At 40.1% G+C, this 13,177-nt stretch overlaps 1 protein-coding gene across 2 annotated transcripts in view; it reads left to right on the top strand.

The window, feature by feature from the left end:
• The window catches only part of VWC2L (von Willebrand factor C domain containing 2 like), a 164,340-nt gene extending 151,650 nt beyond the window's left edge, over window positions 1–12,690 (top strand). For both annotated transcript variants that reach the window (XM_045558911.1, XM_045558910.1), the window contains one exon: window positions 9,402–12,690. In XM_045558911.1, the coding sequence (XP_045414867.1) occupies window positions 9,402–9,431 (30 nt within the window). In that variant the 3' untranslated portion in view covers window positions 9,432–12,690. The remainder of the gene's footprint in view (window positions 1–9,401) is intronic.
• Window positions 12,691–13,177: the final 487 nt, after the last annotated feature.

The raw sequence follows: 13,177 nt of genomic DNA, 5'->3' as shown, positions 1-13,177 counted from the left end.
CGAAGGAATCTACATATAAAAGATTTTACTGCTGTATGTCCACTCACTTTGTAAAAATATTAGTTGATGCTAACAAGATTGATTTCTTCATTGATGTTTAAAAAAAATTTTTTTTTAAATATTAGATTATAAATCAAAGGACCTGAACTCCATATCCTACCCAAAGTAGTATAGACTGTGACTTGATAACAACAAAAATTAGAATGATAAATAGCAACATCTGGCATATATTGAGCTTTCCTATGTGACAGATACTGTTGTTAAGGGTTTTAATTTAATTCATTTTCTCCTTTAAAACCTCCATAAAATAGGTTTTCTTGTTATTTCATTATTATTCCCACTTTATGACTGAGGACATTGAATTCACTCAGCCAGTAAATGGCAAAAGCAGGATTGAAACGTGGACAGTCTGACTCCAGGGTCCTAATCTCTTCCCTGTCTCTTTGAACCTCAGTGTTCTCAGCTTTAAAATGACTATGGCAAGACTGACTCAACCCACCTTTAGAATTGCTGAGAAGAAACGCAACAATGATTTGAAAACCATTCAAAGCTCTAACAAGATGAGGTCAGTCTTATTTCAGCTTGGAAAATTTAGCTGACATTATTCCATCATTCATACCAATAACTAAGCAGATTGAGTGGTTTATACAATGGAAAACCACGTCATTTTCTGACCACCTTCTGAAGGTGAGACTAGACAGATATGGCCAGTCGACATAGAACCTGAACTATGCCAGATTCTCAGAGCCAGATATTCCTGAAATCAGAAAAAGAGCGGCTAACCTTTATTTCTATTGTGTAGCTTGACCGCGTCCTTCTTCTCTTCGCTCCAGCCCTTGCATTTTACTTAATTGGAACACCGGGCTATAAATCTTACATACTTAAGGGCCAGAAAACTCTCTGGAGCTCTCAGACTGAAATGTGTGTGGGAGCTCAGCAATATTGAATTTTCAAATAAAATGATTAACAAGCACCTTTAGGGCAGCCTCAGAGAAAACAATATTTCCTGAATCTTGCCACCTTAATCTAAGGAAGCTTTTTGTTTCTAGGTTTAATAAAAAGGGTTCGAAAGTAACACAGGGAGGAGTGACTAAAACCAGGTGGAAACACTCCATTCTCCGGTCTGCAGGTTTTCTTCAGCGATTAGAACTTCATCACTGCTCTCCGCTCAGGCCTAAGAAGGCCATCAGAGCATTTTACCAGGAAGGTTTAAGGCACTTAGTTCAATTTTAACTGCAATCAGCTCTAATGACTGGTTTTTTAAGAAACATTTTTCCAAGATTTTGATAGTTGAAAATGGGCATACCTGATCAAAAATCCTATTTGCTTTTCCATAGCACAACATTGATCATACCTCATGAAGCAGAGAATTAGAATCAGTTAAAAGAAAGAGCATAATCCAATCCAATTCAACCACAGACTGAGGGCTATGAGCCTACTATTTGCTGAAACAATGATTTAGGTTCTTTGCCAAATAAATATAGGATGTTTATAGCTTTACACAATAGGAATCGGCCTCATTTATGCAGCAGGAAGATCATTTATAACCAATTTCTAAAAGACACCAAGTGTCAATGATACATTTTCAAATCAAAGCCAGAAATTGCAATACTCAAGAGAGGACCATTAAGCAATATGAGGTTGTTGTCAGAAGGAAGATTTTCAGAGATGCCATACTAATTTATTATATATATAATCATAAAATGTCTATAAAGTGGTCATGACCTACCTGGCTTTCCTAGTCTTTGGGAAGTAGTAGGCTCGGCTTTAAAGAGGGTCTGGGTTGACAAGCAACAAGGACAGGACATCTTCTACCGCAAATAGCTCCATGCAGACCTGGCTGCCTTCCAAGATGATAGCTACAGCCACGCTGGCTTCTCAACCATATGAGCTTTGTGGAGCAAATCCTGCTCTGCAGTTACTGGGGAGAGGTTGGATAGAGCTGCTCCAGAGGCCATTTCTCTGCCGCACATGTAGCCAGAAATTCCCCTTCCCATTCATCCACTGACCCATTCACCCCTTCACCTGCAATGCACAACAGGAAGTTCAGTACCGTGGCCTTTTACCTCTACTACAGCCACGTCATCCCAGGTGCTATCAATGCTTGGAGGAAATTAAAAGTCGCTCCTACTGACAGAAGGATTGACAGCTGGGGTGAAGCATGGAGAGAATGGCTCTGTTTCCCAGCTCAATCACTTATTAGCTGTGTGACTTTGGGAAAGTCGCTTGACATGTCTATGTCTTCTTGTCTTACCTGCAAAACAATAATAGAGAGAAGAAAATTAGGTCATGCATGAAAAGCTCTTAAAAGGAATTTTTAAACTGTTAACTGAATTGAATGTTGTTAACGGGATCTGGGTTTCATCTGAGCTCCTCATGAGAAAAAACTGGATCAGGAAGAGGAGGACATGCCATTATGACCAACATTCTGAGTAAATAATGGTCCACATAAAGAAACGCTCTCCTCAAGGAAAGTTGTCAAGCTGGGGTCAGAGTGTGAGGGCTGAAATTTAAGCTCTCCCATTGCTGAGTTTTCTGCCTTTTATCAAGTCCTTTAATTTCTCTGAGCTTTCCTTTCCTCACTTCTGAAGTGGCACTCACGATAACCACTTTACAGCATTGTGGTGAATATTATTTTTATATAAGAAAACATATGCAAACATGTTCTATAAACTATTAAATATTTCCCTGCTGTGGGTCTAGGCATTTGACTACCTTGTCTTGTTTAACTTGAAACTATCCTGTTAAATGGTTTTTTGTGCTTTTTGCCTGATTTATCCCATTAGAATGTCAACTCCCTGAAGGCAGAAACTGTCTTACTCATGGCTGCATCCCTAGCGCTCCTGGCAGCCTCGTTTTGAGTGAATATTTATGTTATTAAATAGTGCCTGCCTGCTAGACAAGTGTACTGGCAGCCAGCTCCAGAAAAAAGATGGAAGCAGATGAAATTTGCCCTCATTAGCCCCTGTCCCACCCCACTTAGCATCTGATACGAACAATGATCTCTTTTTTATGATTGAGGAAATCCCTTTGTATGGAGAAAGCTGCCTTTCCCCTAGAAAAGCTGCGTCTGTGTGCCAGGTGCTCCTGTTCCAACCTTCCTTGCAGCTAAGGGGCCGGCACTCAACTAGGCTGTCACCAGACATACCTGCTTCAGACTTTGAATTGCAAGTTAGTATTATACTTCCAAGAAGCATGGGACCACACACCCCATTCTGGCAAGGCTGGTATGAGAGGCACCTGTACCGATGGTTCTAGCAGCAGCATCTGGGGGCCTACATTGGTGATATTGATGGGGTAAGCTGTTGTATCTGTGCCCAAGGAGCATCTTCACAGGACCAGCCCTGTGGCATGATTTTGGCCCTTGGTCCTGATTGTGTTACCTCCAAGCCTGGTTCTCTTGGCTATTCTAGATATTCTCTGGATACAACTTCCTTTAATAAGTGCATTCTCTGCTTACATTATCCAGGGTTGGTTTTGCCGACTGACAGGATCCTCCTCTCCCCCAGCAGCCAGTATCTCAATCAGATCCTGGTCCCTTAAGGGACTAAGCTGTCCTCCTAGAAAGTACCTCCACTCTCCATCACTTTTCCCTTCTCCCTCCTCCAGATCAAATTGCACATTTCCTTTTCCCTTAGGACTTAACTTTCTAGAGGGATAATCTGATCAATTAATTCAAGCCAATGTGTTAATTGCTGACACTAATTTAATATTACCCCAGCATTTTAGCAGATATCTTCAGTGCCTCAAAGCAAAAGAGAAAGGAATGCGTTTTACTTACCCTGACACAGCGGCTGTGAGGGTTCTAGTCTTTGTCTGCAACCTCAAAAGTCCTACATCCATCGAGGCAGGTCCTGTCTCTTTCATCCATGGGTGTGGATCAATGACATAGGGACACTGGTGTGGTTTATGAAATCCATGTCTTCACTTCGTGGTAACACACACACACACACATGCACACAGACCTACAAAAAATATTTCAATCCTTTCCCACTGCTTTAGAATAAAGACTAAAATTTTTAACATAGTCACAAAAGCCCAGAATCTTGAGGCCTAACCTAGTGATATGCTCAGAAATGTTTAACAATGAGCTTGACAACAGTGAGTTAAGGTGGCAGGGTTGGGGGAGGTGTGTTAAAACCCTGATTTGTAGCATTTTCTGTTGGTGGCCTAAATACACACCCATGTCCAATTTTAAGTTATCAAAATAATGTCAATGAGGGTACGAGATTACTGAATATTTAACAGCTTGCTCTTACAAGCCAGTATGGGCACTGGCTCCAGCATACCACTGCCCCAACTTCTTTTCCTAGCCACTTTACTGACCCCATCTTACTATATTACACTCATCACTCCAACCCCATTAGCCTTTTCCACCCCCTCAATGGATCTTACCCCTCCTCCCCCACCACACACACATGCAACTCCAGCTCTTTGATTGTCTCCTCCAGAACACTTATTTCAGGTTATCTACTCATTCCTTAATGCAATCATATGATGTTTAACATCATAAGCAAACATGAATCTGTAGGAGATGTGATCATAGTGGCTGTCAACTTCCTTTTCCATGTAGTTTTTATGGACCCTTTTATGAGGGAAATTTCAGAGCTTAACAAGAAAAAAAAAACTTCAGCAGCTGCTCAGTTCTTAATAGCACAAATATGACAGAGACTCTTAAATTTTCTGCTGATTTATTAGAATCCTGGAATATTGAAGCTGGAGGAGGTCATTCCAAATGCTTTTTCTCTGATCACTAGATATTCTATGCAGGTACCTTATGGTCTTCCTTGGGGAAGTTGAAATGGAAAATGGGAGAAAATGCTGCTGAAAAGATAGAGCTCCGGGCTCCCTACAGCCACCTCTCAAGAACAGCTCTGTTTTTATATATTTCATATATTGCTCTTCCTTATGAGATTTTTTGAATTATTTCTATTGTGGGGAAAAAAAGTTTGCACACCAGTTTTTACTTTGTAGATGTACAAAATAAATGCTCAGAGAAGTACAAAATAATAGGAAAAACTATTCATGCATTTCATGCAAAAAAAAATGCTTTCATGTATGAGTGTTTCTACCTTTCCCTCTTCCCTCCTAGCTCCAACTCCCAGTAAATAATTGAATTTCTCATTTTTGTCACATTTTCAAAAATATTAATCCTTTCTGAGACTAGACCACATAGGTGCCCATTTGTATTTGGGTTACAGAGCATGGATAATCAATCACAGAACCTCAACCTGAACAAGATTTCCTGAGTCAAAGGCCACTTTCATTCTGCTTCTTGGTTAGTGCACATCCAGTACCAGTAAGAACATCATTGATGCCAAAAGGAAGCCTCGCTGCCCAAGCATCTTCTCCATAGGACATTTCCTGTAGTGTTTAAATAAATTATTTTTCTTGGAGACTATATGAGTACACAATATAAAACCAGTAACTCTGATAAAGACCTGTAGAAAAAGTCTCACCTTTTTCTGACCACATCAAATTTCTTACCTCAGTAAGCATCATCAATACAACAATCAATTGAACTTCTGAATTCTGATCAGAAGCTCAGGATCTGAGCAAAGGAACACAGCAGTACCCTCCTAGATACGTGCCTCATTTCCTAGGCAATTAGAAGCATCCTATAGTTCAGGGAGATTTGAATTCATATCCCATCAATGCTACTTCCAGGATATGTGATTTCAGGCAAGTTAATTTTTATTAGAGGCTCAGTGTCCTGAGGGTAAGAATGTTTGCATTATATGGTTTTTTGTAAAGATTAAATGAGACAAATTCCTGGCATGAAGTAAGTGCTCAAGAAATTATCACCATATGTTTTCATTCATTAGCAAATATTTCTATACCTATATTATTAGAACTAGGCCTGATGTGTAGATAAGGCCTGATCTATAAATCCAGGAAATAAGTTTGCTTCCAATATATAACTAGCTAGTTCATACTATTTTTTTCAGTTAAACAAATATTTTCTGAATTCTTAATATTTGCCAGACACAGTATTAGGCCTGGACCATAAGAAGCAGCAGATATTCAGTTCCTGTCTTCAAGGAGCTGATGATTTAAATCATGCCTGACAGATAAGATCTCCTATTGTTTTTTTTGAAAATGGAGTCTTGCTGTGTTGCCCAGGCTGGAGTGTAGTGGCTATCTGCAGGTGCCATCATAGCTCACTGCAGCTTCAGACTCTTGGGTTTAAGTGATCCTTCTTCCTCAGTCTTCCAAGTGGCTGGAAACACAGGTGTAAACCACCATGCCTGGAAGACTTTCTGTATTCTTAAAGATGTCTAAGAGAAAAAAAAAAAAAATGTCTAAGAGAGAAGATCTCACCACATTGTTGGCAACTGCCACATTCAATTCTTACTCCTCTGAGGAATCTGTGTGTGTGTTCAATTCATTGAGAATGGATTTATCTCCACTTCCTCATATTCTAGGCCCCAGAAGAAAGAGAGAACAGTTGGTCACCGTTTTTCATATAAGAAGCTTTCATTCTTTGAGAGTTATTGAGTTATTCCTCCACCTTCTCTTTCTAGATTAAATAATTCCAATCCCTTTAACCTTGTCTCAGAGGTCCTATTTGCCAGGCTTCAGTTTAATCATTTTCGTTACTCCCCTCTGGAGTCTCTCCAAATCCTCTGCATTCAAATACATTGCTTTGCCATGGAGTTCCCTCATCTAAGCAACTTATTCCTTCACAGAGACCAAGACAAAAAGAAAGCAGCTCCCACATAAAAGGAAGAGAGAAGATAGAAGGCTAGCGTTCCCATGGAAAGAACCCATTAGGGCAGACTAGCATTTACTGTCACCACTATTAAGGAAGAAGGGCTACAACCAGAAGAGTTTTTAAATAGTGCCAACCGTTCTGTTTAACAATTATCTAAATTACTTTCAAGCAGATAAGACTATTAACAGCAAACTTGAGACTTGCTGTAGTTACACCTGAGATTCTCAGAAGGGCACTAATAAACTCACTGTACTAGGAAAGCTAATGAGATCAAACAGGAATTTTTGATTCTGTAAAATACCTCTGGCCATCAGGCAGACAGCTGAGGGCTCACTGCGCAATTTGCAGAAGTGCCTTTGGTTAGTCCTGGCACCTGCACAGGTCTTTCTTTGCGTTCTGTCAATCAATATACAGTAATTAATATTTCTTGAGCTGAGAGTGCAGCAAATTCTAAATGATTCTTTTGAAATGATGTATAGAGGTTAATCAAATACATACTGATCATAGTATGATACCAACATATATAGAAAGGGGCAGATATGAATACCAGAGTAAAACATCCCTTTGGGATACGCATAGTGATTTGTAAGAAATCTCTTCTCACAAAGATTCTTGCCTGCCTTTTTCTCTTCTTGCGCCGTTGAGATTAACCAGCCTCCTGTGAGCCAACAGCATGTCTACTCTGTTTCAGGGACTTCTTTGTTCTGAAATCGCCATTTAGAATGTTTTTTCTTTTCCCATCTGAAAAATTAAAAGTATACAAATGGGGTGTAAAGCTTTGGTTAGAAGGGGGGCGGGTGGAGAGACTAACCGTTGCCTCGGGGAACTGACTTCAGGCAAACAGGTGGTAGTCGCCTCTAGCTCAGTTTCTGAAGCCTGCCTGGCCCTGCCGAGACCTTGTTTGGCCTAGAACTGGCTGGGCTGACAGCAGTGAGCATGAGAGAACCAACTACCTTCTGAAAAAACCTCCTTGCCAAGTTCTCTAAAGACTCCCCCAGTTCTGGGTCCAGAACATATTCATGGTTTAGTGTTGAATTTTTCCAGGGAAGGGTAGTCCCAAGGGCATTCCAATCTATCAAATAATGACTTGAATCCCAAAACCTACGGAATTAATATGATGATCCTTAAATAATCAGCAATTAGAATGAGGAGTGGCTTGTAATCAGAATGAGAAGCACCCTCCTGGGTGAAGGCAAACAGCTCACTAGCTGTTGAATTGTCAAGAGTTGACCCTTTATGTATGCCTCCTATTCTTGATGGCTTTTCAAGCTTGGGCACACACCCCAGGTATTTGTGCTACAGAGTGAAGAAAGAGATAGGAATACAATCACCATTGTATGCACAACTGAAATCGGGGAGCTCTGAAACAATGGACAATTAAAGCCATAACATATTAAATAGTTTTGTGTTGATAAATATACACTGTAACTTAATAGTTACAATTTTTATAAAAGTAAGACTCCAGTTATGAAGTGGAACTACAAATAGCCCCAGATTTCATTTATTTGATGGTAAAGACAGTCTTGTAAATTCTTATCAAGGGGTAAGACAAGGGAAAGTAGGGCACTGATGTTGACATACGCTGCCATGTTACTTTGTAGTGGTTATGGCAAGTGGCCAGTAAGGCTGGATTAATAAATCACTAGCAAACACAACTCAGTGTTCTCTCTTTTTACCCAAATGTGTACTTCAGAGACTTAAATTGTTTCAAAGAAATAGCAATTTTTACCACCCCACTGTAATCCATTGCACATTGGGAAGCAATTTCTATTTGATTTTGGAAAATACAATAATATGAACTAACACTGAATACTGGCATCCCTACATTGGGAAGGTTAAAAGAAAAAAAATGCAAGAAAAATAAATAAATACATAAATGCAAAGTAAAGAAAAAAGGAGCGAGAGCAAGATAGACAGAAGTGAAAAACTGAGACTGGTGAATTTTAAATGTATCCATCTATAATGAACAGCTGACATTTTCAAAATAGCTTTCATGAACCTGAAAAAGTAAAATAAAATTCCTGCTGACTTTCAAAAGCCAACCATTTGGGTCATTTACAAAAAAAAAAAAAAAAAAAGATAGCCAGCAGATTAAAGGAAGTCCATTTATAAAAATCAAATGAACCTCTAACAAAGCTTGTTCGGGACATGAATAAATCATCTGGTCATGAATTATTCATTGTTATCAAGAAACAAGCTGGGATTCCAGGAACTGGGCTGAGGAGGTGCTGAAACGGGGGCGTGAGCGAGGTTATTGTCTCATGCCCACCATAGGAAGGGAGAGGACGGGCCACCAATACCGTCATCGCACACAGACTGTCAGTCCTCCACGGGTTTCAGGGACACTTTGGCAGCTTTTGTAGAGACAAAACAAATAGAGTTTAATCCACAGACTGTTAATTTAGAAGATTGCAGGTACCCAGTAAGCAGACAAGATGTTTTGAGCATTGTCTGTCTTTTTCAAATGCATGATATCCATGGAAAATACGAGCTGTGTGCAAAAGATAATAGAGTTGAAAGTCTGAATTTAAAGGGCTGGCCAGAAAGTTCCTTGATGATAAGTTGTTAGAGGAGTCTGACCTACTGGTTCATGGCTTGGGGCTTGGATTTTGGGGCGGGTAGCCGGTAAGAAAGAAAGGGAGCCTCCCAGATTTAATCAACTAATCAATGTATCTGTGTGTTCCAGGTCCAAACTGCTTTGCAGGAACTACAATAATTCCAGCTGGCATTGAAGTGAAAGTGGATGAATGTAACATCTGTCACTGTCACAACGGGGACTGGTGGAAACCTGCTCAGTGTTCAAAACGCGAATGCCAAGGCAAGCAGACTGTGTAGGACAAACTTCCAACCAATGATGAGTTCTTAGGAGAGGATGCTCTGGCTTCTACACTGCACATGTTTAACACAAAACAAAACAAACTCCTGCCAGCTACAACAGGGTCACCAGCAAAACCTTTTAGGGTTGACAAAAGTGAATATTTTACTAAGAGGAAATTTCTCTCTCTCTTGCTATATAAAATATATACAGTATATAGCTATCTAAACCGCTTTTGTATTTACCAATGCTTGATGGTGACTTGATGACTGGATTTCTGGAACAAAAAGAAAGAAATAGCCTTGCACAGGCTCCTTCTCTGGTGAAGCCTCTGACCTGCCAGCTCACCATCCCCTGGTTTGCTACATTTTTACTCTTCCGTACATCCTGTATGGCATTTTTCTCTTCTGGTATTTTTTTTTTTTCACCTTTAGAGTCTAAAGGGCCAGATTGGACTGCACAGTAAAGTTTTGAGTTGTGTCAAGAAAAAGTTTGGTAAACGAGTGTTGTGGGAAGGATCTTCCCTGCCAGGAGGGCACAAGGGCCTCCAACGAATCACTCCCCTAGAGTGGATCATGCCCTGTACACTAAGAAAAGAGGGATGGACGCATAGATTGACTCATTGCTGGACAGGATGGGGAAACAGCTAGTTTTTCTATTATGCGGGGGCTCACGATTTAATGCTTACAAACCACGCATTTCATACACAAAACCTTGAAACTGCCAATTAAAAACTAATATGTAAAGAACACCATGAGCTCGACTAAAGAATCCAAAGAGAGACAGATACTTAAAATTGTAGCACTAATCACCAGACTTTTCATGACGCTAGATTTGAGTTTGGTTTGTAACTAAAGCGCTCTAAACCCTCCCTGTCACCAGGCAATATAAATACCAGAACCAGGCTGACTAGCCCCACTGTGAATCTGAATCCTTCTGAACATTTCTGGCTTTTGAGTTCAGATTTGACTGAAAGCCAGCAGTGCACATCGGCAGTTTTTATGGCTCGGGACTGTGTTTGCCATGTTATAGTAACAACCACTCAGCCCTACGTCTAAAACACAGATTCAGGACACTCTTTCCACCTCAAGTGCTGATTTAAATTAAAGATTAGGGTAGAGTGAGTCTTGCACAATACAATTCCACTTGTTGAACATTTTTAAAAATGTATATATTAGATACTGAACAATTAAAGTGAACCTTTGAAGAGTCTCCAGGTTGCCCTGGTAATGCTGCTAGTATAGTAACAGAAAAAATAAAACACACAGGGTATCTGATGCCATCTCAATTCAAGTGCAAAATTAGCAATTCTGAAACCACATGGCATAGTTAGTCGCTTATTCCACTCTCCTGTCCTAAAAACCCTGGCGCAAATCTGATAGGGTCCTTGAAGAAACTCTAAAGTTGTCTTCATTATCAATGTTCTTTCTTTTTCTGTTCCCCCAACCTGGGCTTTGCCATAGCTCCTGTGGAGTGCCATATTCTAGAGCAGGATGTCTCTACCTTAGTACTATCAACATTTGGGGCCACATAATTACTTGGTGTGGGCTGTCCTGTGCATTTTTAGGATGTTAAGTAGCATCTCTGGCCTCTATCCACTGGGTGCCAGTAAGAACATCCCAGCTGTGACAACTGAATGTCTCCAGAAATTGCCAATGTCCTAACGTGGGGGGCAGGGGCGCCAAATTTCACCTGGTTAAGAACCAGTGGTCTAGAATAGTCAGTATGGAGTGGTATACTCTATACTAGGGGGAGATGCTGGGCCAGCTTCGGCGGCACCTGTGGCTTTGGTGAGCTTCTGAGCCCTTTAGGACATGCACAGACAGCAGCCCCGAGGGGTCAGTCTTCTCCATAGATAATGATGCTTCTAGTGCTATAGGTCCACCCTCAAGATACATATTTCTCTAGTCTTGTCAACTGGTTTTTCATTTAAAATTGTCAGCCTCTCCACCCTGGAAGCATCTCCTGTCATCAAGAAAGAGTTGTCACTTCCAAAATTAATGTGCTGACGAGTTGGACCTGACACTTATACGTACACTGTGCTTGTGTTATGATACAAATAGCCATGCCGGCACCATCCCGAGGAAGAACATCCAGCTGCCTTCCCTTAGAACACCAATTTGCAGCAAGGTTGGTGCTTTTCAGTTGCCACCATGGATACACCGTATAGACAGTCATGAATCATTCATGAATAATGCTGCATGATTTATGTCTGCACTAAGAAGTATAGGCATTCCACACTTCAGCTTGTGTCTAGACAGAGACATATTATAGAGCTTTCTTTGCCCTGAGGTTGCCTGTTGCCAGCTTCAAAAATCCACACTCTTGGAAAGTAATAATAATAATAATAAATGACAGGAATAAGGTTTGAAACTCAGAAAATATCATTAATAGAGCCATGCAGCATAGTACCTTATCTATTATTAAGGAGTTACTATGTCTTTTTTAGAAAACACAAAGAGAGCGCAGCTGGGAAGCTGAAGTAGAGAAATTTTGCATCAAAGTATTGGCACAGTGATAGTCACGGCAAGACTTTACTAGAATGGAGTGTAACATCCACCAAGAAACTCTCTTCAGAGATTGTGCAGAAAACAGGCTGCTCATTGGCCTCTGTTACCAGCTAGAGAGAGGGATTTTTATTGTTGTCGTTGTTGGATTAATTTTTTCACTACGAGCTGTTCCCTTTAAGATTTTGTAGCTCTGCCATGTTTCCTCCTTTAGGGAAAGATGAACCTATACTGTGACAGAGTTTCTCATAAACCGATGAACATTTTACAACTTCCTTCTACTGAGAAATTCTTTCCAAACTCTGAACAGCAGAGCGCTGGTCTCATCTGTTGTGTTTTCCTTTTGAAGGCTTTGTTTGCAGCCACACTGTCACCTCTGTCCTCTTGTTTCTCCTCCACCTTTGGTTCTCGGCTTTAAACTACAGCTATGTTTATATAAGGGATCAACATCCTCTTCGTCAGCTGATGCCTATTAAAAATGATTCAGTTTCTAAAATCTTTGAAAAATGGTGTGCCTGAAAACTAGTGAGAAAAAAAAAAAAAACCTAAACTCTAAACTGTAAAAAGGGGATTCTAGCAACAATATTTGATGTGTAAAAGAATATATTATTAAAAAATTATTTTGTTAAATATAAAGTGTGTTAACCAGCAAACATTGTTTGTGGTATATTTTCCTTCCCAAACTTTTCCCCTCTCCCTACCCTCATTATTTAATGACTAATTCTCAGTGGTTCCTATCATCGGAAAGTACATGTGTCATTAGAGCTATATTCAATTAGAAGGAAGCATTAGCGTTGGCCTGTGTGTGTTTTCATTTTTCATAGTACAAGACAAAGCTGACTTGGGGATTGGGGAGGAGGTTCAAATAAACCAGCATTGAGAGGTTAAGCGACAGGAAGATTTTACTGGTCCTATATCCATACACAATACTAATGATAATCTATAACTATTGAGTGCTAGCTCTGTGCCCGCAAGATGGTGTTCAATCCATGCAGCACGCCCATGAGAAATGAACTTTGTTATCTTTATTTTTTTGCTCTTGAGGAAACCAGAACATAAAAAGGTTAAAGGCTTTGCCCAAGGTCATAGGATAGTAAGTAAGTGGCAAAGCAGGAATAATTTTTATTATAAAAGTTTTCA

This window comes from Lemur catta, chromosome 8 (genome assembly GCF_020740605.2).
Source record: "Lemur catta isolate mLemCat1 chromosome 8, mLemCat1.pri, whole genome shotgun sequence".
NCBI lineage: Eukaryota > Metazoa > Chordata > Mammalia > Primates > Lemuridae > Lemur > Lemur catta.
This window is presented reverse-complemented; position numbering and strand designations above follow the sequence as displayed.